This window comes from Microcaecilia unicolor, unplaced genomic scaffold (assembly GCF_901765095.1).
Source record: "Microcaecilia unicolor unplaced genomic scaffold, aMicUni1.1, whole genome shotgun sequence".
Classification (NCBI taxonomy): domain Eukaryota; kingdom Metazoa; phylum Chordata; class Amphibia; order Gymnophiona; family Siphonopidae; genus Microcaecilia; species Microcaecilia unicolor.
In genome coordinates, this window is record NW_021963053.1 from 77,090 (window position 1) to 102,046 (window position 24,957).

Genomic DNA, 24,957 nt, shown 5'->3' on the forward strand with positions numbered 1-24,957 from the left:
AAACCGAACTGGCAGGATAGATTATCAACGGATGGTTAATGACACATGTAGGTTGCACAATGAATTAAATTATCTGCTTAGGTAATAGCTCGCGTATAATACATTTTAATGGATTGATAAATAATATAATAAATACGGCTGTATGTTTGTATACTATGACAATTATAAAAGCTGGTAATATATCTTATATAGTGTAAACAATGAAGTTCGTTTATGAAATAATGCATTGCAACTTAAGGATGGATCGTATGAAAGAAAGGTTATTACTATAGAAAGTGAATTAATTCTAACTCCTTATTTAAACCATTTGGAGTTACGGTGTCTAATTCGTAAATAGCACGCTGTTCTGCCTTCAGTAACATGCTATCTAAATTACCACCTCGCCAACCTTTTTTAAGTGTTTTAAAAATGAAAAATTTAATGTCATCTGAATTATGTCCAGCTTCTATCCAATGGTCCACCAGGGGAGCCGTCCTAAGTTGTCTTTTAATGCAGCTACGGTGTTCTATAATTCTAACCTTGGTCATTCTATTAGTCTTGCCAACATATAATAGACCACACGGGCATTGCACAATATACACTACATTTTGTGTTTTACAATCACTATTGAAATTTAGTTTATAATGTTTTTGAGTTTTGGGGTGTATGAATTCTCGTAGAGTCATTGAATGAGTGCAAACAGAACACGAATTGCAAGGTTTATGACCATTTTTCATTTCTGCAAATCTGTCCAATATAGGAAGTGCCGATGGGACTAAACGATCTTTTAAATTGGGATTTTTGGAAACAGCAAATGTAGGTGTAATGTCCTTAAAACAGGGAAGTGTTTGTATAATGTGCCAATGTTTTTTGATAATGTTTTGAATTGATGGCTATATGAAGAAAACCGAAGATTACATACGATGTCAGGAATAATTTTTGGTTTACCACCAGTTTGTAAAAGTTCTTCTCTTGATGTGTCACATGCTCTATGGAAACCTTTCTTAATGCATGTTTTGGGATATCCTCTTTTGATAAACCTATCTGAGAGGGATTTGGATTGTTGTAAAAAATCTTCTGTATTGGCACATATACATTTAAGTCTCAAGAATTGACAGTAAGGTAAATTGTCTTTCAGAGCACGGTTATGATAGCTTGTATAATGTAAATAGCAATTTCGGTCAGTGGGTTTCTTATACAATGTTGTAGTTAGCCAATATTGTTCTTTAATGACCAGTACATCCAAGAAAGGAATTTTCTCCATATTATATTGCATCTTAAACTTCAGATTGGTGTTAAGACTATTTAACCATCCATGAAACTCATGTAGAAGTTCTATATCACCTTTCCACAAAATGAAGATGTCGTCTATATACCTCTTATATAATTTTATCTCTTGTTTATATGGATGATCCTCATAAAGGATACTTTCAAATTTTGCCACATATAGATTAGCTATGTCGGGGGCCATACTGGCCCCCATAGCTGTGCCTTTTATCTGTAAATAAAAATTACCATCAAAAGCAAAGTAGTTCTTAGTCAAAGCTAAAGTGGCTAAAGTCAAAATAAGCCGATTAGGAATCCTAGTGTGAATCTGCCTATCACAAAGGGTTTCTTTAATGATTGCTAATGCTTCTAATTGAGGGATATTTGTATATAGTGACTCTATATCTAGAGTGACTAGAACTACTCCCTCAAGGTCCCCATCAAACTCTCCAAGTATATTAATGAAATGTGCTGTATCTCTTATGTAAGATTTAATTAAAGGAATATATGGCCTCAGAAAAAAATCTGTAAAGATGGATAGTGGTTCTAAAATGGACCCATTGGCCGAAATGATAGGACGTCCTGGAGGATCTTCTGTATTCTTGTGAATTTTGGGTAAAATATAGATTGTGGGAATGGTGGGATGTTCATTTATCAGAAATTGTCTTTCTTTGAGTGTCAGATAACCCATTTTGTTGGCATAATCAACAACTTCACTAATATCTCCTTTCAAGGTTTCTGTGGGATCTTGTGGTAAACAAACATAAAATTCAGTGTCATTTAACTGTCGCATAATTTCGGCGATATATGAAGTTCTGTCCATTACCACTAGACCACCTCCCTTATCAGCTGGTTTAATTACTATATCACGGTTAGATGCAAGAGAATTTACAGCCATATACTCCTCTTTAGACAAGTTATAATAAGGAGTTCGCGTGCTATTCGACTCTGTAGCAATGATATCTCTAAGTACTACTTCGTAAAATGTCTTTATTATAGGATCCATTGGGCCCGGAGGAATCCATTTTGATGGCTTCTTTACTACAGACATGTCTGTGTGAGGAGTGGAAGTAGTAGAAAAAAACTGTTTAATTTGTAGTTTTCTCTGAAATTTGAACAAATCAATGCGCGTCTGAAATGCATCGTAATTAGATGTTGGAGAAAAAGAGAGACCTTTTCGTAATATCTGGTTTTCCAAGTCTGTAAGGTGGTGTTGTGATAAATTGAAAATAGGGATATCATCTACCAGCTGGGTTGAAATCTCTTCAGATCTACACCCCTGCCTCTGCCTCTTCCCCTTCCTCTGCCGCGGCCCCTGTTGTAAGGGTAGTAGGGAGCCGATGATGTTCCTACTATGTTGGAATTGTATCTGTCTCTTTGGGGGAGGCTGTGTTGCCAAAGATGTTCTAAAAAATGTTGTGTAGAGGAGGTGTGTATGATGGGGCTAGAAAGAGGAGATGTAAATGGTTCATCATCCGACATACTTCTAATTCTTTTACGACTTCTACCTCTATCTACTGATTTAGGAGCTTCTTCCATGTTATGATGTACCTCGGCCTGCACAATTATATTGTCCTTGCGTCCCCGATTAGTATCAGATTTGCTTAAATGCCTGCGATATGTATTGTGAAAATCTGTATGGGATTGTGAAATCCTTGGTTTTTTAGCTTGATATCTTACCTTTGCCTTAGCCCATGGGTATATTGGGCCTCTACGATAGTCATCGATGTCACGTTTGAACTTTTCCATCTTACCTTTTTTTAAATCTTGTCTAAAATTTTTACTGCGGTTATCAACATCTAAAATAATGTCGTGAAAATGTTTATCATCCTTCTCGAGAGGAGGCCGAGGTACATCATAACATGGAAGAAGCTCCTAAATCAGTAGATAGAGGTAGAAGTCGTAAAAGAATTAGAAGTATGTCGGATGATGAACCATTTACATCTCCTCTTTCTAGCCCCATCATACACACCTCCTCTACACAACATTTTTTAGAACATCTTTGGCAACACAGCCTCCCCCGAAGAGACAGATACAATTCCAACATAGTAGGAACATCATCGGCTCCCTACTACCCTTACAACAGGGGCCGCGGCAGAGAAAGGGGAAGAGGCAGAGGCAGGGGTGTAGATCTGAAGAGATTTCAACCCAGCTGGTAGATGATATCCCTATTTTCAATTTATCACAACACCACCTTACAGACTTGGAAAACCAGATATTACGAAAAGGTCTCTCTTTTTCTCCAACATCTAATTACGATGCATTTCAGACGCGCATTGATTTGTTCAAATTTCAGAGAAAACTACAAATTAAACAGTTTTTTTCTACTACTTCCACTCCTCACACAGACATGTCTGTAGTAAAGAAGCCATCAAAATGGATTCCTCCGGGCCCAATGGATCCTATAATAAAGACATTTTACGAAGTAGTACTTAGAGATATCATTGCTACAGAGTCGAATAGCACGCGAACTCCTTATTATAACTTGTCTAAAGAGGAGTATATGGCTGTAAATTCTCTTGCATCTAACCGTGATATAGTAATTAAACCAGCTGATAAGGGAGGTGGTCTAGTGGTAATGGACAGAACTTCATATATCGCCGAAATTATGCAACAGTTAAATGACACTGAATTTTATGTTTGTTTACCACAAGATCCCACAGAAACCTTGAAAGGAGATATTAGTGAAGTTGTTGATTATGCCAACAAAATGGGTTATCTGACACTCAAAGAAAGACAATTTCTGATAAATGAACATCCCACCATTCCCACAATCTATATTTTACCCAAAATTCACAAGAATACAGAAGATCCTCCAGGACGTCCTATCATTTCGGCCAATGGGTCCATTTTAGAACCACTATCCATCTTTACAGATTTTTTTCTGAGGCCATATATTCCTTTAATTAAATCTTACATAAGAGATACAGCACATTTCATTAATATACTTGGAGAGTTTGATGGGGACCTTGAGGGAGTAGTTCTAGTCACTCTAGATATAGAGTCACTATATACAAATATCCCTCAATTAGAAGCATTAGCAATCATTAAAGAAACCCTTTGTGATAGGCAGATTCACACTAGGATTCCTAATCGGCTTATTTTGACTTTAGCCACTTTAGCTTTGACTAAGAACTACTTTGCTTTTGATGGTAATTTTTATTTACAGATAAAAGGCACAGCTATGGGGGCCAGTATGGCCCCCGACATAGCTAATCTATATGTGGCAAAATTTGAAAGTATCCTTTATGAGGATCATCCATATAAACAAGAGATAAAATTATATAAGAGGTATATAGACGACATCTTCATTTTGTGGAAAGGTGATATAGAACTTCTACATGAGTTTCATGGATGGTTAAATAGTCTTAACACCAATCTGAAGTTTAAGATGCAATATAATATGGAGAAAATTCCTTTCTTGGATGTACTGGTCATTAAAGAACAATATTGGCTAACTACAACATTGTATAAGAAACCCACTGACCGAAATTGCTATTTACATTATACAAGCTATCATAACCGTGCTCTGAAAGACAATTTACCTTACTGTCAATTCTTGAGACTTAAATGTATATGTGCCAATACAGAAGATTTTTTACAACAATCCAAATCCCTCTCAGATAGGTTTATCAAAAGAGGATATCCCAAAACATGCATTAAGAAAGGTTTCCATAGAGCATGTGACACATCAAGAGAAGAACTTTTACAAACTGGTGGTAAACCAAAAATTATTCCTGACATCGTATGTAATCTTCGGTTTTCTTCATATAGCCATCAATTCAAAAACATTATCAAAAAACATTGGCACATTATACAAACACTTCCCTGTTTTAAGGACATTACACCTACATTTGCTGTTTCCAAAAATCCCAATTTAAAAGATCGTTTAGTCCCATCGGCACTTCCTATATTGGACAGATTTGCAGAAATGAAAAATGGTCATAAACCTTGCAATTCGTGTTCTGTTTGCACTCATTCAATGACTCTACGAGAATTCATACACCCCAAAACTCAAAAACATTATAAACTAAATTTCAATAGTGATTGTAAAACACAAAATGTAGTGTATATTGTGCAATGCCCGTGTGGTCTATTATATGTTGGCAAGACTAATAGAATGACCAAGGTTAGAATTATAGAACACCGTAGCTGCATTAAAAGACAACTTAGGACGGCTCCCCTGGTGGACCATTGGATAGAAGCTGGACATAATTCAGATGACATTAAATTTTTCATTTTTAAAACACTTAAAAAAGGTTGGCGAGGTGGTAATTTAGATAGCATGTTACTGAAGGCAGAACAGCGTGCTATTTACGAATTAGACACCGTAACTCCAAATGGTTTAAATAAGGAGTTAGAATTAATTCACTTTCTATAGTAATAACCTTTCTTTCATACGATCCATCCTTAAGTTGCAATGCATTATTTCATAAACGAACTTCATTGTTTACACTATATAAGATATATTACCAGCTTTTATAATTGTCATAGTATACAAACATACAGCCGTATTTATTATATTATTTATCAATCCATTAAAATGTATTATACGCGAGCTATTACCTAAGCAGATAATTTAATTCATTGTGCAACCTACATGTGTCATTAACCATCCGTTGATAATCTATCCTGCCAGTTCGGTTTTTTTTTTTTGTTTGTTTTTTTAAAAAACAACCTTGGTCTTGATGACTATTGGCTCCTAGTAACGTGAGATGTCACCCTACGGTGCGTACGTCATTTTTAACTTTAAATAGCAACACTTTTTCCACATTCACTTTTATTCCGATTACACAGCTTATGCATCAGCGTGGACAGGATCAGCAAGTAAGTCTTTTATGGCGTTTCTTTCATATTCACTTTAGTCTTGTGCACAGAATTGTTTCAGTCTTTTAGAGCAACCCTTTTTAAAAAAATCTACATAAGTTCATTTTGGTTTTCTCTTTTTTATGATTATATTCAGCTGCAAGCTGTAATTTAGAGTGCATTTTACTCTTTATCTAAACTTTTCATATATATGTGTAATAATATAAGCTCTTAAAGGTTTAAAATAGTAATCCTTTTTCATAATACGTTAAGATATATCACCAGCTCAGTGTTAGTCGCGACTTTAATTATACTAGACACAAGTAACTATTTAAGTAAACAATCGCCATTATTGCACAACACCTATTATATTCAATGACAGTTTGTGCCACTATTTTTCCTTTTAAACAAATTTCGACCTGTGTCTTCATCGATTTTTACCAACCTTTAACATTAAATGGCAGAAGTTCTCTTGGTCGACCTTTTACTTTTATAAGGTTCGCGCATAAACTGAGATAGCATCAGAAGGTAAGCCTTTATTCCACCTATCGGATACGTATTTATCTGTATAACGGAGCACGCCATTTTTTTTTAAACTAAATTTTAGTGCTTTCACCTATATTATTTTTTGTATTTACAGGACGTACGAGTTTGTCCGAACAATACTAGTGGGCAACACTTTTTTATAGCACATTTTAGATATACATATATAGTCTTCTGCTACATTTTATTATTAAGTCCTTTTTCCATAACAATACTTATATTGTTTTAGAATTGTCCTTCGTTTGTTTATACTATGTAAGACATACTACCAGTTTTGCAAGTGGACAAACGCATTAATTTATAAAAATGTACTTTATACAAGTTACCATTTAAGCAGACATTTTAGTTTAATGTCTAGCTTATATATGCTATCAATCACTTGTTGATAATTGGTTCCTGCCATTCCATTTACTTTTAAATAATCTCGATCCCCATGCCCATTGGCTCCTACTAACGTCAAACGGTATCCTACGATATGTACGTCATTTTTGGTTTTAAATCGCAACGTTTTTTCTACATTGACTTTCATTTCAATCACACGGCTTACATATCAGCGTGGATAGAATCAGCAGGCAAGTTTTTATGTTGATTTTATACCTTAAAATATTGTATTCTATTGATGTTCACTTTGATCCTTTTGTACACAATAGTTTTTGGCAGCATTAGCAGATAATCTGTCTTTCAGGGTAACTTCCAGAGACGCATTTAAAATTTTTTAAAAATTTTTTTACAAAATATGTACATCATTAACTCTATGTTAGTTGCGGCTTTAACTATACTACATATGAGTCACTACTCAAGTAAATAACTGTCATTATCGCTTAAAATTTATTATATTCATTTGTTTTCAACAAGTTGTGCTGTCATTAAACAATTGCTCCTCATCAATTTCCACTAACTATTGATTTTGACCGGCAGAAGTGTTTCTAGTCTGCCTTTTACTTACACATAAACTGGGATAGTATATACCTACAGGATAAGTGTCTATCTATATCAATGGAGTATGTCATTTGTAATCAAAATTATAGTATAATCAAAAGTATATTTTAGATATATATATATTTTATTTTATTATCAAATTTAGCTGTAAGCCATAACTTGGAGCATATTATATGTAAACATTTTAACATATTTATTCAGTTCTTATTATAAAATCACTTATGTTTATTTAAGATTTTGTGAATATTATCCCTTTTAGGATAGTTAATCCCTATATCATGTCCTCTTTGTAGCAATCTATATATTGTGTACAACATGTATGTGGTAACAACTCAACTTGTTTTCTCTTTTTGAGGCTATAATATATACATTTTTGTTGTTGTCCAGTCATATCTTTTTCTCATATATTTACATGTTTATTTATATATATTTTTTCACCTCTATTCAGATCTGTCCGAATTTGAATGTATTTTTGGATACATATATGAATATTTGTATAAGCCAATTTATAGGTATGTTATAAATTCCATATTTTGAATTAATCTACGCATATTCATCTATTGTCATATTTATCATAATCCATTCCATATATCCTTGAACGCACTATCTTGTCCCCTTACTGCTTATTTACATATGTTTTTATATGCTTATGCCTTATGACTATATTATTATAGTAACATGTTCTTAATCTTACCCTTACAGCAATATGTTACCTTTATAGCAATATGTTAATTTTTTGCGGTTTATCTTGTTCCTTATGTAATATTTTTATCTTATATTTATATGTTTGCATTTTGATAAATTTTATGATATACTGTATGTTTTGTTTTTAGACCCCTGAGGAAGGCCTTTTTGGCCGAAACACGGACCGTGTAGGGTCCTGTGCAATAAATTTGGCTTTTCATATATATTTTTTGAGCCTGGTTCTTTTGCATTCTTCCGTTTTGTTGTTTTTTCTGTTGTTTTTTACGGAAGAACTGGACTCTTTGTTGTTTTTGGACAGCAGACCTGCAACATTTTTAGCTAGGGCTGGAAGCAGCAGTTATTATTGGGGGTAGTGGGGAAGCAGAAATAGAAACCAGTTACAGGGATCCCAAGAACCTGACACTCAAGATTGCTGGTCTTCCCAGCTTGCAGGCACTGATGGATGTAAAGGAAAAACAGGCTTGCTGTCTACATCAAATATTTTTGGGACACACCTCCCACCTCTTGGGGACACACCAGTATGTCCCAAAATACTAATTGAGAACCACTGATCTAGAGGAATGGTAGCAGGAATGGCATTATCAGAATTACAAAACCATAACATTTTTGTTTCATTAGTATTCAAGCTTAGCATATTTGTCAGAACTCAGTTCTTGACCTTGGTAATGCAATTCGTGATCTTATTTTCCTTTCTTTTGTTTTATTTGTACTAATTATCTTGAAAAATTTGACAGACTTATTTTTATAAGCAATAGGTGAAAGCTGGGCGGTTTAGTAGGAAAAGGATGTGAATGAGTAATTTGTTTCAATAATTTTTTTTTAAGAACATATTGACCATAGAGCCATGCTAGCATTACTCACTGTGTGCTCATTCTGCTGACAACAGAGGCTCCATAATCTGACTTTATTGCTAGGATATCTGGAAAAGAAAAATGTTTTGGATACGATTACTGCCCTCACTTACCTCTCATCACACAAACCTATTATATGCATCATTGTCCCCTTTAATACTTCTATCCAGTGGCATCATCAGTACCCTTCTACTGCAGTAACCCAATGGAGCCACATAAATGAGTTTACAGGACATGAGTTATGTATAATATTTAATCAACAAATGCTGCAATACAAATCTTTTCTTACTGCACTAGTTACTCAAAATTTAAAATAGAGGAAAAAGGCCTCAAAGGTCTGCCGTGCACACTGACTGAAGCCAGGAAAGTTTTTAGCACTGACACAGACTATCCTTCATTATAGGCCTAAAAAAACCTCCAAAAACAAAATTTAATTTATTTTTTTACTGTTCATTTTTTACTTTTCATTTCTTCATCAATAATCTTCTGTTTATTCACCAAATTGCATAAAATCGTATAATTCACACATAGTTAGCCATCATAGAGGGGCATAATCGAACGTCACCGGTCAAATAGTTTGCCGGCGATCTATTGTGGTGGCGGCGCTACAGCTGGCTGGAATCGTATTTTCTAAAAAGATGGCCGGCCATCTTTTCTTTCAATAATACGGTTTAGCCCGGCCAAATGCCAGAGTTCGCCGGGTTTGAGATCGCCGGTTTTGTTTTTCAGCAATAATGGAAAAAAATGCCGGCCATCTCAAACCCGGCAAAATCCAAGGCATTTGGTTGTAGGAGCAGCCAGCATTTGTAGTGCACTGGTCCCCCTCACATGCCAGGACACCAACCGGGCACTTCTAAAAATTTTAAAAAATACAAAAAAAACCTCCCAGGTGCATAGCTCCCTTCCCTTGGGTGCTGAGCCCCCCAAACCCACTCCCCACAACTCTACACCATTATCATAGCCCTTATGGGTGAAGGGGGGGCATCTGCATGTGGGTACAGTGGGTTTGGGGGGGGGGGGTTTGGAGGGCTCAACACTTAGCACCACAAGTGTAACAGGTAGGAGGGGGATGGACCTGGGTCTGCCTGCCTGAAGTGCACTGCACCCATTAAAAACTGCTCCAGGGACTTGCATACTGCTGTCAGGGAGCTGGGTATGACATTTGAGGCTGGCATATAGGTTGGCAAAAAAGTTTTTATTTTTATTTTTTTAGTGTGGGAGGGGGTTGGTGACCACTGGGGGAGTACGGGGAGGTCATCCCCCATTCCCTCCGGTGATCATCTGGTCAGTTGGGGCACCTTTTTGAGGCTTGGTCAAGAAAAAAAAAAAGGACCAAGTAAACCCAGCGAAATACTGTTTAACGCCGCTTTTTTTTTGTTCCATTATCCGCGAAAGCCGGCCATCTGGTAGCCACGCCCATGCCCGCCTATGTCCCACCTTCGCTAAGCCGCTGACACGCCCCCTTGAACTTTCGCCGGCGAGGCAACGGGAAAGCGGCGATGCTGTCAAAAATGCTGCTTTCGATTATTAGATTGTAAGCTCTTTGAGCAGGGACTGTCTCTCTTTGTTAAATTGTACAGTGCTGCGTAACCCTAGTAGCGCTCTAGAAATGTTAAGTAGTAGTAGTAGTAGTATACCGATTTCGCCGCTTTTGAGAGATCGCCGGTCATCTCCCGATTTATGTTGGGAAAGGCTGGCGATCACTTTCGAAAATAAGCCTGATAGTATATTTATTTCTGCAAATGCTACACATTGAATCTATCGGCACTTATCTGCTAATTCCCAACAGGGTCCTGTTTCGCATTTATGCTTTATCAAGGGAATGCATTTCACTGTGCCTTCATTCTGCAGTAAAAATAAAAGCGCTGTGAATTGAACATCAAAACGTAATTTGCCAGTGCAGAACAGCAAAGTTCTTAAAAAGGACAAAAAAGGAAAGATATACTTCTTGTTACCTATCAGACCACTTGTCTCCTCTATCAGACCACTGTCTCAGCATAAACAGCGGCCGTTTAAAACCAGGACACCAACTTCAAAATCTACCAATCAACCACTTGATGCTGGAGTCTTGATGAAATCTTCCAATCAGCTGTTACAAAAATTGATCTCTACAGAAACTTCAAAGAGATCAAAAACTTCACAAAAACGCTGTTCACTCTATAGCTGAGTTTAATCCCTTCGGTTCTAGAGATTGTAACCTCTCTGCCTCAACCACCAATCTCGATAACATCCACGTGGGGACTGTTTGACATGTTCAATTACAAACATTTCAGATCTGTGAACACATGATTTCTCAGCTTACTAAAGGTGCTCCTGTTTTAGAACAAGCAATACAGGACTTGTGTTCAATCGGACTTTCAAACTTCTTGACGCTTTTCCAACATAAAGTTTATAACATGGGCAACGTAGAACATAAACAACAAATGAGGAGTCACAATCTGTTTTGGATAACTGTTTCCCATCAACTGGATTATAGAATTCAGTATAAGTCTGCATAATTGTACACATGTCAATTTGGGAGGTGATAGATCAGCCGGACTCAATAATTCCTTTAAATTCTCTTCCCTCAAGAAAGCAATGTTGCTTGTGTTGCTGAAACAAGTGTGTCCACATAATATCCCAGTTTTTTTTTTTAAGAATTTATGCCACCACTTCCCCTCCCCTGAAATATTTAAGTACAAAGGTTTCAATGTCCTCTTCTTTACTAGCTGATTTTTCTAAATCTGTTAGTAAAGCATCTCTGTCATTGTATTTAGCTCTCACATAACTGTTCTTAACAACTCTTGAGGGATAACCTCTTTCTAACAGACTTCTTCCAGATGATTTGTCATGAATTTTAAAATCTTCTTTATTATCACAAATTCTGTGGAATCTTAAGAACTGTGAGTAGGGCAAGCTATTCTTCAATACTTTGAGATGACAACTGTTGTATTGCAAAAATGTGCTCCTGTCAGTAGACTTTTTAAATACTCTAGTCTGGAAACTGCCTCTCTGCCCTATAATCTCCACATCTAAAAAATATATTGTAGATGCATTGATATCTGAAAATCTGAAAACTAGATTTCAGATTTCAAAACTGCCAGATAGTATTAGAACTCTCTTTCTTTTACTAAAATTGTGCTGAACTCTCCCCCTCCCCCATCTCACCTATTTTTCTGCAGACAATCTAAAACGATTAGGAGTGGCTAGTTTCTGTTGAGAGCTGGGCAGCCAGTGGCGTAGGAAGGGGGGGCGGTGGGGCGGTCCACCCTGGGTGCACGCGCTAGAGTGGTGTCGGATCCGCTGGTTCCCTGCTCCCTCTGCCCCGGAACAGGTTACCCTAAAACTGTGCTTTTGGACATTTCTGGTGCATTTCGTAACCTTGTCTTCCCCTTAGCCCAACCAGCTGTGTAGATGTGGCTTAATACAGTTCTAGAGGTTTTACATCAAACACATTCCACAGGTTTTAAATTTTAAAACCTGTTTCCTGGAGGGACCAACATCCTTGGGTGTGGAGCCCATCGACATGAGCTCCCCACCCCAGGAGAGACGCATCCGTAGTCGGCACTTTTCGCGGCTGAGGAATTTGAAAGGGACGTCCCAAGGTCAAATTGGATCGAACTGTCCACCAATGTAGGGATTTGAGAAAAACTGTGGACATTTAGGTCACGTCCTCTAGATCCCCCACAGCTTGAAACCACTGGGAAGCTAGGGTCCACTGAGCCGATCCTCATGTGAAGACGGGCCATGGGAGTCACATGAACTGTGGAGGCCATATGGCCGAGCAATCTCAACATCTGCCAAGCTGTGATCTACTGAGACGCTCGTACCCAGGAAACAAGAGACAGAAGATTGTCTGCTCTCGCCTCGGGGAGATAGGCATGAGCTGTCTGGGAGTCCAGCAGAGCTCCTATGAATTCTAGTCTTTGAACTGGAAGAAGGTGGGACTTTGGATAATTTATCACAAACCCTAGTAGCTCCAGGAGTCGAATAGTCATTTGCATGGACTGTAGAGCTCCTGCCTCCGAGGTGTTCTTCACCAGCCAATCGTCGAGATAAGGGAACACATGCACTCCCAGTCTGCGTAGCAACGCTGCCACGACTGCCAGGCATTTTGTAAACACTCTGGGCACAGAGGCGAGACCAAAGGGTAGCACACAATACTGAAAATGCCGTGTTCCCAGACGGAATCGAAGATACTGCATGTGAGCTGGCAGTATTGGGATGTGAGTATAAGCATCCTTTAAAGTCCAGAGAGCATAGCCAATCGCTTTTCTGAATCATGGGAAGAAGGGTGCCCAGGGAAAGCATCCTGAACTTTTCTCGGACCAGATATTTGTTCAGGGCCCTTAGGTCTAGGATGGGATGCATCCCCCGTTTTCTTTTCCACAAGAAAATACCTGGAATAGAATCCCAGCCCTTTTTGCCCTGGTGGAACGGGCTCGACCGCATTGGCGCTGAGAAGGGCAGAGAGTTCCTCTGCAAGTACCTGCTTGTGCTGGAAGCTGAAGGACTGAGCTCCCGGAGGGCAATTTGGAGGTTTGGAGATCAAACTGAGGGAGTATCCTAGCCATACTATTTGAAGAACCCACCGGTCGGAGGTTACAAGAGGCCACCTTTGGTGAAAAAACTTTAACCTCCCTCCTACCAGCAGATCGTCCGGCACGGACACTTTTATATTGGCTATGCTCGCCTGGAGCCAGTCAAAAGCCCGTCCTTTGCTTTTGCTGGGGAGCTGCAGGGGCCTGTTGAGGCGCATGCTGTTGACGTGAGCGAACGCGCTGGGGCTTAGCCTGAGCAGGCTGGTGGGCAGGTGGATTGTACCTATGCTTATTATAAGCGTAGGGAGCATTCCTCCTTACCCCATAAAAACGTCTACCTGATGAGGTAGATGCTGAAGGCTTCCGGTGGGAGAGTTTGTCGAAGGCGGTGTCCCGCTGGTGGAGCTGCTCTACCACCTGTTCGACCTTCTCGCCAAAAATGTTATCCCCTCAGCAAGGAGCATCCGTAATCCGCTGCTGGACTCTATTCTCCAGGTCAGAGGCACGCAGCCATGAGAGTCTGCGCATCACTATACCTTGAGCAGCGGCCCTGGACGCAACATCAAAAGTGTCGTAAGCACCCCTGGACAGGAATTTGCGACACGCTTTCAGCTGCCTGACCACCTCCTGAAAAGGCTTAGCCTGCTCCGACGGGAGCTTATCGACCAAGTCCATCAGCTGCTGCACATTGTTCCGCAAGTGGATACTCGTGTAGAGCTGGTAGGACTGGATCTTGGACATGATCATAGCAGAATGGTAGGCCTTCCTCCCAAAAGAGTCCAGAGTTCTAGACTCCCGCCCCGGGGGCACTGAGGCGTAATCCCGAGAACTCTTGGCCCTCTTGAGAGCGGAGTCCACAACGCCAGAGTCATGAGGCAACTGGGTCTTCATCAACTCTGGGTCTCCGTGGATCCGATACTGGGACTCAATCTTTTTGGGGATGGAGGAATTAGTTAATGGCTTCATCCAGGTCGCCAGCAATGTCTGTTTGAGGACATTATGCAGGGGAACAGTGGACGACTCCTTAGGTGGTGAAGGATAGTCCAGGACCTCGAACATCTCGGCCCTGGGCTCATCCTCAGTCACCATAGGGAAGGGAATAGCCGTAGACATTTCCCGCACAAAGGACTCTCTGGCGAAGGAGTGGGGTCAGAGGGAAGGCCACAAGACTCCTCAGAAGAGAAATATCTTGGGTCTTCCTCCGCCTCCCACAAGGCCTCTCCCTCGGTATCGGACAGAAGTTCTCTGACTGCAGTCCGAAGCCGAGCCCGTCTCGACGCCGAGGAGCTATGTCTTCGATGGCGATGTCAAGACGTCGACTCCCGTGTCGGCGGCGATGAAGCTCCCTCCATCGATGTCGACGGGGAGACAACTTGGGTGGCAGCCGAGGCCAATGCCGCAAGCGGCACCAACGTCAGAGGCCTCACCACAGGCGGGGAGCCAGCCGCCGCATCTATTGACAGTACCGTAGGCGCAAGCACCCCCGGTACCGGAACAGACGGTCGCAGCAGCCCTTCCAGGAGCCCTGGAAGAATAGCTCGGAGGCGCTCGTCAAGCGTGTCTATCAAGCAAGGCAGCGGGGCTGGTACAGGCGACGAAGTAAAAATCTGTCTGGGGCGAGGAGGCGGTACCAGGCTGTCCGGAAAAGAACGCATCGACACCTCCTGTATGGAGGGTGAGCAGTCCTCCCGGCGTCGACGCTTCACGGGTGCCGACTCCTTCGGCGCCCCGGAGCTCTCGATACCGTGACGGGAAGGTGACTGATGACGGTGCTTCTTCGCCTTCGCTCGAAGCACGTCACTGTACTGACGAGGAGGATGTGGAATGCACACATCTCCTCGGGGCCGGGTCTGAAAGAGGTCAGTCCCGGGGGGCCTGTACCGCAGGAGCCCTCGAGGCAGGTGGAGACCCACTCGATGGCTCACTGCTACCAACGTGGGAGGGTCTCTGGACAGCCATCACCTGTGCTCTTGACGTCGATGCACTCTTTGATGCCGACATCGATACCGTCGATGACCTCGGTACTGCTGGCCCCGTCGAAGTGCCGGACGGGGCTCCAAACAAAAGGTTCCACTGAGCCAATCTCACCGCCTGGGTCCTCTTCTTCAGTTGAAGACACAAAGTGCAGGCGTCGGGGCGATGACCAGCCTCCAGACACTGAAGACAAAAACGTGCCAATCAGTGAGCGAGATCGTCCGGTTGCACCGCGTGCACTTCTTGAAGCTGCTGGTAGGCTTCGAGGACATGGGCGGAAAAATCGCGCCGGCGAAATCAAAATTCACAATGATGCCGAAAAAGGCACCAAAAACTGGGGAAAAACCCGTATGGGCAGCCAAAATGGCCGCTCACGACAACGAAAGGAAACTTACGGGAAAAAAACTAAAAAATACAGGAAAAGTAAACTTTTTTTTTTAAACAAAAAACACGAGCGAACTCGCTCAGAAAAAATCCGAAGAGCGGCGAAAACACTGCGAGGGCTCTGAGGCGTAGAACAGCCGAAAACAGCTGTCCTGAGCCGCGGAAAAAAAGAGACTGAGGAGCATGCTCGCGCTACGGGCGGGAAGACAGTCGCGCATGCACGGTGCGCGCGAGGGCTAGCAAACTTTGTTGCTAGGAAGATCTCCGATCCTGAGGCTGCCGTCGGATGTCACCCATCAGTGAGAACAAGCAGCCTGCTTATCCTCGGAGAAACAAAGAAACTACAGTCTTGTAGACATCTCCCCATCCCCTCTAATAAACCACAGGCAGTTTTTAAGAAAAGAGATGAAAATGGTATGGGGTTTGCATAGCAACACATATAAGAGACTCGATAACCTGAACATGTATACCCTGGAGGAAAGGAGAAGGTAAAATTATGTATAATCATACCTGATAATTTTCTTTCCATTAATCATAGCTGATCAATCCATAGACTGGTGGGTTGTGTCCATCTACCAGCAGGTGGAGATAGAGAGCAAACTTTTGCCTCCCTATATGTGGTCATGTGCTGCCGGAAACTCCTCAGTATGTCGATATCAAAGCTCCATCCGCAGGACTCAGCACTTAGAGAATTACACCCACGAAGGGACACTCTGCCCAGCTCACCACCGCCGAAACGGGGGAGGGGAATTAACCCAGCTCATCCCCACACAAGTGGGGGAGGGGAATCCGTCCAGCTCATCCCCGCGGAGCGGGGGAGGGACACCACACCCGCCGATGCGGGGGGATCTGGCTTATCCCGCAACCGCGGGAGGAGCTGACTGACCCTAACACCGCCGAAGCGGGAAGGGTACAAAGCTGCCCTACAGCCGCACGAAGCGGGAGGGAGTGCCGGCAGAATTTATGTCTCAATCCAGCCCCGTAAAACGGAGGGGAGAGGAATGCAGCAGCTCACTGTAACACAAACTCGTCTCAACTCTTGAAGAATCCAAGTGAAAAAACTTGAACACGAAGTCTTTCTGAAGAAACTGAAGACTAAACTTGAACCTGAAATGCAACCAGAATAAAAACAGTACAGATATCTGGGAGGGGCTATGGATTGATCAGCTATGATTAATGGAAAGAAAATTATCAGGTATGATTATACATAATTTTACCTTCCATATCATCAAGCTGATCAATCCATAGACTGGTGGGATGTACCGAAGCAGTACTCACCCAGGGCGGGACATTGAAATCCCTGACCTCAACACTGAAGCTCCAAACCGGGCCTCCGCCCGTGCAGCCACAGTCAAACGGTAATGCTTGGAGAATGTATGAGCCGAAGCCCAAGTTGCCGCCTTGCATATCTCTTCCAAGGAGACGGACCCGGCCTCTGCCATCGAGGTCGCCTGAGCTCTCGTGGAGTGAGCCTTCAGCTGGATAGGCGGCACCTTCCCTGCGGCCACATAAGCCGCTGCAATGGCTTCCTTGACCCATCTTGCCACTGTAGGCTTAGCAGCCTGCAGACCCTTACGAGGACCTGTAAACAGGACAAACAGATGATCCGATTTCCGGAAATCATTGGTCACTTCCAAGTATCTGATGATGACTCGTCTCACATCCAGATATTTAAGAGCAGAGTACTCCTCTGGGTAGTCCTCCCTCCGAAAGGAAGGGAGACAGAGCTGCTGATTCACATGGAAGCGAGAAACAATCTTGGGCAGGAAGGAAGGCACTGTGCGAATAGTCACTCCTGCTCAGTGAACTGCAGAAAAGGCTCTCGACATGAGAGCGCCTGGAGCTCGGAAACTCTTCTGGCTGAAGTGATAGCCACCAAAAAGACTGCTTTCAACGTCAGGTCTTTCAGAGATGCCCTCGACAAGGGTTCAAAAGGCGGCTTCTGCAAGGCTCTTAACACCAGGTTGAGATTCCACGCAGGCACCACTGAGTGCAGAGGAGGGCGCAGGTGATTAACTCCCTTGAGAAAGCGCACCACATCTGGCTGCGAAGCCAGGGAAGCACCCTTCAGGCGGCCCCTGAAGCAAGCCAGAGCCGCTACCTGGACTTTAAGGGAACTGAGCGACAGGCCTTTCTCCAGACCTTCTTGCAGGAACGCCAACACTGAAGAAATTGGAGCAGTGAAGGGAGAAAGTGAGCCTGCTTCACACCACGCTGCAAAGATACGCCAAACCCTGGCGTAAGCAGTAGAAGTAGAGCGCTTCCTCGCTCTTAGCATAGTGGCAATGACCTTGTCTGAGAAGCCCTTCTTCCTCAGACGCTGCCGCTCAATAGCCAGGCCGTAAGACCAAAGGGGGAGGGATCCTCCATCACCACGGGACCCTGATGTAACAGGCCCTGCTCCACTGAGAGCCGCAGAGGATCGTCGACTGAGAGCCTGATCAAGTCCGCATACCAGGGACGTCTGGGCCAATCCGGACCCACCAGGATTACCCTGCCGGGATGCTTTGCCACCCGGTCTAGCACCCTGCCCAACATGGGCCAGGGCGGGAACACATAGAGAAGCTCTTGTGTCGGCCACTGTTGGAGAAGAGCATCTACTCCCAAGGATCGAGGGTCCCGTCCTCTGCTGAAAAAGCGCGGCACTTGGCAATTGGCCGATGACGCCAACAGATCTAGGCTCGGCTGGCCCCAGCGCTTCGTGATGTCCAAGAACGCCTGAGCAGATAGTTGCCACTCTCCGGGCTCCAAGGTATGGCGACTGAGAAAGTCCGCCTTGACATTCATGACTCCGGCAATGTGGGCCGCTGAAAGCTGCTCCAGGTTCGCTTCCGCCCACTGGCATAGACTCATAGCCTCCTTGGCTAGAGGGGCGCTCTTGGTACCTCCCTGGCGGTTGATATAAGCCACAGCCGTGGCATTGTCCGACAGGACCCGTACAGGCTTCAACACCAGTACCGGGATGAACTCCAAAAACACCAACCGAATGGCTCTGAGTTCCAGGAGGTTGATAGACCACTTGCCTCTGCAGGAGACCAGAGCCCCTGCGCTGTCCTTCCCAAGCATTGGGCTCCCCAGCCCATCAAAGAGGCGTCTGTCGTGACGACAATCCACTCCGGGGTCACCAGAGGCATTCCTGCAGACAACTTGACTGTCTGCGTCCACCAGCTCAGCGCCTTGCGCACTGCTGGGTCCAAGGGAAGGCGCACAGCATAATCCTCCGACATCGGAGTCCAGCGCAACAGCAGAGATAGCTGTAGTGGTCTCATATGAGCCCTGGCTCAGGGCACTACTTCCATCGTGGCCGTCATAGAGCCCAACAGCTGCACGTAGTCCGAAGCCCGAATAGGAGAGGCTACTAGGAACTAGTCCACCTGAGCCTGAAGCTTGACAATCCGATTGTCTGGCAGGAACACTCTGCCCACTTGGGTGTCGAATCGAACTCCCAGATACTCCAGGGACTGAGTCGGGCGCAGCTGGCTCTTCTTCCAGTTGATGATCCATCCTAGGGAGCTCAAAAGAGCAACTACCCGGTCCATAGCTTGCCGCACTCTGCATAAGAGGGGGCTCGGATCAACCAGTCGTCCAGATAAGGATGGACTTGTACTTCTTCCTTTAGCAGGAAGGCCGCTATGACCCCCATTACTTTGGAAAAGGTCCGCGGAGCAGTAGCCAACCCGAAAGGGAGGGCTCTGAACTGGAAGTGTCGTCTCAGGACTGTAAAACGCAGAAAGCGTTGGAGAGGAGGCCAGATGGGAATATGCAGGTACGCTTCCTAGATGCCCAAGGAAGCCAAGAACTCTCCTGCCTTCACTGCCGCTATAACAGAGCGGAGAGTCTCCACTTTCAAGGCCCGATTGACCCCTTTGAGGTCGAGGATAGGCCGGACAGAATCTCCTTTCTTTGGTACCACAAAGTAAATGGAGTAACGTCCCTTGCCAATCTGATTTTTTGGCACCGGAACGACCGCACCCAGGCGGATCAGGTTGTCCAAGGTCTGCTGCACTGCCACAGCTTTGACCGGAGACTTGCAGGGAGAGAGTACAAACCCGTCTCTTAAGGGTCGGCAGAACTCTAGCTTGTAGCCGTCTCTGATGACTTCCAGCACCCAAGCTTGTGAAGTTACTGTGGTCCGCTCACCCAGAAACGAGGACAGCCGTCCTCCAATCTGCACTGGGGCGTGGACCAAGGCCCCGTCACTGGGTACGAGACCCTGGGGGAGGACCGGAGGGAGCACCTCCGGGACGGCGGTCTCTGCGAAATGAATGCTGCTTGGGGGAGAAAAACCTCTTGAAGGAAGAGGGGGCAGAGGAGCCCGACCTGCCCGGGCGGTACCGACGGGCTTCCTGAAACCGTCCTCTGGAGGTACCGGGACGAGTACTAGCCCGAGCCCTGACCTCTGGTAACTTCTGCCCTTAGACGTGCCGAGATCGGTCACGATTTTGTCCAGCTCGACCCCAAAGAGCAGCTTGCCTTTAAAAGGCAATCTAGCCAGGCGGGATTTAGAGGCGTGGTCAGCAGACCAATGTTTCAGCCAAAGCCACCGCCGCGCAGAGACTGTCTGAGCCATGCCTTTAGCTGAGGCTCTCAAGACATCATACAGCAAGTCTGCCAAATAGGCTAGGCCCGATTCCAGGGCCGGCCAATCAACCCTCAAGGAATGATCCGAGGGGGAAGCCCGCTGCACCATAGTCAGGCACGCCCTGGCCACATAGGAACCGCAAACCGAGGCCTGCAAACTTAAAGCAGTTGCCTCAAAGGACGACCTTAAGGCCGCCTCCAATCTTCTGTCTTGGGCGTCCTTTAGGGCCGTGCCACCTTCCACCGGCAAAGCCGTTTTCTTAGTCACCGCAGTGATTAAAGAATCCACAGTAGGCCACAGATAGGCCTCACGTTCACTTTCAGGTAAAGGATAGAGGCGGGACATAGCCCTAGCCACCTTGAGGCTCGCTTTCGGGACATCCCATTGAGCCGAAATTAAGGTGTGCATGGCATCATGCACGTGGAAGGTTCTAGGCGGGCGCTTCGTCCCCAGCATAATGGCAGAGCCAACAGGGGCTGAGGGAGAGACGTCCTCCGGAGAGGAAATCTTCAAAATGCCCATGGCCTGCACTAACAGGTTGGGCAAATCCTCTGGGCTAAACGCGCTGCAGAGGGGTCATCCGCTCCATCCGAGCGGGGATCCGTCTCCTCCAAGGAATCCGCAAAGGACCGTTGGGAGACCTCAGACACGCTGCCCTCATCTACATCGGAGGAGACACAGTCCTCCAAGGCCTGGAAATCAACCCGAGGGCGTTTACCTCTGGGAACCTCAACCTCTTTATCAGAAGAGGGAGCAGGGGCAGCGTTGTGCATGAGGAAAGCCTGATGCAGCAGCAAAACAAACTCGGGGGAGAAACCCCCCAGACTGTGCACTTCTGCAGCCTGGGCAACAGCCCTAGACGCACCCTCAACCGGCGCTCGCAAGAGCGGGGGAGAAACATGCTGCGCATCCAAAATGGCGTCCGGCGCGACACTCCGCGAAGGAGCCGCGCGGGAAGAGCGGCGCTTACTTTAGCCGCTTTGTGCCCTCGCCCAAATTAAGGGCGTTCATGGCATTAATGTCTCCAACCTCAAGGGCGGCCCCGAAGAAGCCGTCCGAGCCGTGTGGCCGGCCAAGATGGCGGAGGCGAGGAGCGGGGGATGGGCGTTTATGGCGGGAAAAACCGCCACGCCGGAGGAAGGACCGGGACATTCATCGGTCACGAAACTGTCACCCAACAAGGGCGAATCAGGCTGTAAGACCCCCGCATCCCCTCTAGAAGCGCTCAAGCGATCCGGGGAGCGACCCTTTGCGCCCTCGCCCTCCGACGCCATATGCCACGAGGAGAAGAATCGGGGAACCCCCTGCCCGCTATAAAAAGGTAAAAATTACCTGCTTGCCGCTCCGAGCTGTAACGAACTGGTGTCCCAGTGAGTAGCTGCAATGAACGTTTAAATAAACGTCGAAATAAACGCCTTTAAGGACGTTTAAAATTTTTTTTTTTTTTTTTTTTTTAAACGGAGCCAGCGGGAGGGGGGAGAAAAGGAGGGACCTGGCACCACCAGGTTTGCACTTGCTCAAAAGAGCCCTCAACCCCAGGCCTCAACAAAACCTAAGGATTAGGCTTGGAGGCCTAGCCAGAGCTGCTGCTGTGTGTGACCACCACCTGCTGAGATAGAGAACATACTGGGGAGTTTCCGGCAGCACATGACCACATATAGGGAGGCAAAAGTTTGCTCTCTATCTCCACCTGCTGGTAGATGGACACAACCCACCAGTCTATGGATTGATCAGCTTGATGATATGGAAACAGGGGTGATATGATACAGATGTTCAAATATTTGAAAGGTATTAATCCACTAACAAACCTTTTCCAGAGATGGGAAGGTGGTAGAACTAGAGTACCTGAACTGAGGTTGAAGGTGGACCAAGCAAGAAACATGTCTGGAAGCATTGTTCACTGAGAGAAGGCAGATACCCTGGAATGCCCTCCTACGGGAGGGTGTGGAGATGAAAACGGTAATGGAATTCAAAAATGTGTTGGATAAACACAAAGGAATCCTGTTTATAAAGAAGCTTAGTGGAGATTAGGTGGTAACACCAGTAATTGGGAAACAAAGCCAGTGCTGGGCAGACATCTATGGTCTGTGCCCTGATTGTGGCTGAATAGATTTGGATGGGTTGGAGTGGAGCTTTTCAGGGGCTTCGATGATAACTTATGAACTTTTAGAACACGGACTGTGCTGGGCAGACTTCTACAGTCTATGCCCTGAAAATGGCAAGGCCAAATCAAGATCAGGTATACATATGAAGTATGTAATGAGTTTATCTTTTTGGGCAGTCTGGACAGACTGCACAGGTTTTTATCTGCCATCATCTACTACGTTACTATGATTTGAGAAAATCCACTGCTTATTTCTAGGATACGTAGCATAAAATCTGGTTTACTCTTCTGAGATCTTGCCAAATATTTGTGACCTGGATTGGCCATTATTGGAAACAGGATACTGAGCTTGATGGACCTTTAGTATGTCCCAGCATGACAACACTTATGTTCTTATGTAATACAATAAAGTGGAGTAGATTAATGGTTAGTGCAGTGGCCTGAGAACCAGGGGGACGGGTTCAATTCCCACTGCAGCTCCTTGTGACTTTGAGGAAGTCACTTAACCCTCCACTGCCTCAGGTACATAAAAAGTACCTGTATATAATATGCAGTGCTTTTTTTGCGCTGGTACGCGCTGGTATGGTGTACCGGCACCTTTTTCCTGAGGTCCTGCTCCCGCGCTCCGTTGAAATATTACCAGGTCATGATTCTCCTCTCTCCTCTGCCCTCCCCTCCATGTTCAGCGATTCTCTCTCCCCTCCCCTCCCTGTCCAGCATGTCCCCTCTCCCCCCTGCCCTCCCCTCTCCAAGGCGCGGCGAACTGGTCCGGAAGTGAAGGCAGCAGTGAGGCAGGCACGCACTCAGCAGGCAGGTTCGTCTTCATCTCCTCTCGCGTTGCTTCCAGCGAGGGCGGGACGCGCTGAGAGGGAAGCAAAGCAAGAGGAGACGAAGACGAACCTGCCTGCTGAGTGCGTGCCTGCCTCACTGCTACTTTCACTTCCGGACCGGTTTGCCGCGACTTGGAGAGGGGAGGGCAGGGAAGAGAGGTGACATGCTGGACAGGGAGGGCAGGGGAGAGAGAATCGCTGGACATGGAGGAAAGGGCAGAGGGGAGAGGAGACATGCTGGACATGGGCAGGGGAGAGAGAACGGAGAATTGCTGGGTATGGATGAGGGGAGGGCAGGGGAGGGAGGCGACATGCTGGGTATGGAGGGCAGGGGAGGGGAGAGAGAACTGCTGGACATGGAGGGGAGGGGCATGGGGGAGAGGAGACATGCTGGACATGGACAGGGGAGGGCAGGGGAGAGTGGATGGAGAATTGCTGGGCATGAATGAGGGGAGGGAGGCGACATGCTGGGTATGGAGGGCAGGGGAGGGGAGAGAGAATCGCTGGACATGGAGGGGAGGGCAGGGGAGAGAGGAGACTCGCTGGACATGGGGAGGGCAGGGGGGAGGAGACATGCTGGACATGGGGAGGGCAGGGGAGAGAGGACGGAGAATTGCTGGGCATGGATGAGGGGAGGGCAGGGGAGGGGAGAAAGAATCGCTGGACATGGAGGAGAGGGCAGGGGAGAGAGGAGACATGCTGGACATGGGGAGGGCAGGGGAGAGAGGATGGAGAATTGCTGGGCATGGATGAGGGAAGGGCAGGGGAGGGGAGAGAGAATCGCTGGACAGGGAGGAGAGGGCAGGGGGGAGAGGAGACATGCTGGACATGGGCCGGGGAGGGCAGGGGAGAGAGGAGAATCACTGGGCATGGGTGGCTGGAGGGGGGCAGGGGGAGAGGAGGGTTGCTGGACATGGGTGGATGGAGGAGAGGGCAGGGAGAGAGAAGAAATGCTGGACATGGATGGAGGGGAGGGAAGAGTGAGGAAGGAGATGAGATGAGGGAAAAGGAAGAGAGGAGAAAAACTGCACATGGATGAAGAAAATAGGCAGAAGCTGGATCCACTGGACAGTCAAGTCTGCGGAGTAGGACCCAGCTTTTACTTACGGATGTAGGGCAAGAAATGAAGAAGAAAGGCGGAAAGTAAAGAAATAAATGGAAAGGAAGCCCTGGAAATGGATTTAAGAGGACAGATAGCAGCAGAATCGGATACTGGGCCAGCATGATAAGAAAAACAGTCACCAGACAACAAAGGTAGAAAAAAATCATTTTATTTTCATTTTAGTGTCTGGAATATGTCCAATTTGAGAATTTACATCTGCTGTTACAGGTCCAGTATCCCACTGGGGATACTGGACCTGTAACAGCTTACAGAAATTATTTATAATGAATAAAAAGCACATTATTTTTTTCTCCTATACTAGTATAATATTTTCAATGATGTCTGTTTATATGCCCCAATGGCTGGTATAAG

The 24,957-nt window shown here is 45.2% G+C and overlaps 1 protein-coding gene across 1 annotated transcript in view; it reads right to left on the reverse strand.

The window, feature by feature from the left end:
* The window catches only part of LOC115458845 (mitogen-activated protein kinase 15-like), a gene marked incomplete at its 3' end in the record, with an annotated part of 180,960 nt that overhangs the window by 61,944 nt on the left and 94,059 nt on the right, over positions 1–24,957 (reverse strand). The window contains exon 9 of the mRNA XM_030188672.1: positions 9,100–9,157. Within this exon, the coding sequence (XP_030044532.1) occupies positions 9,100–9,157 (58 nt within the window). The remainder of the gene's footprint in view (positions 1–9,099; positions 9,158–24,957) is intronic.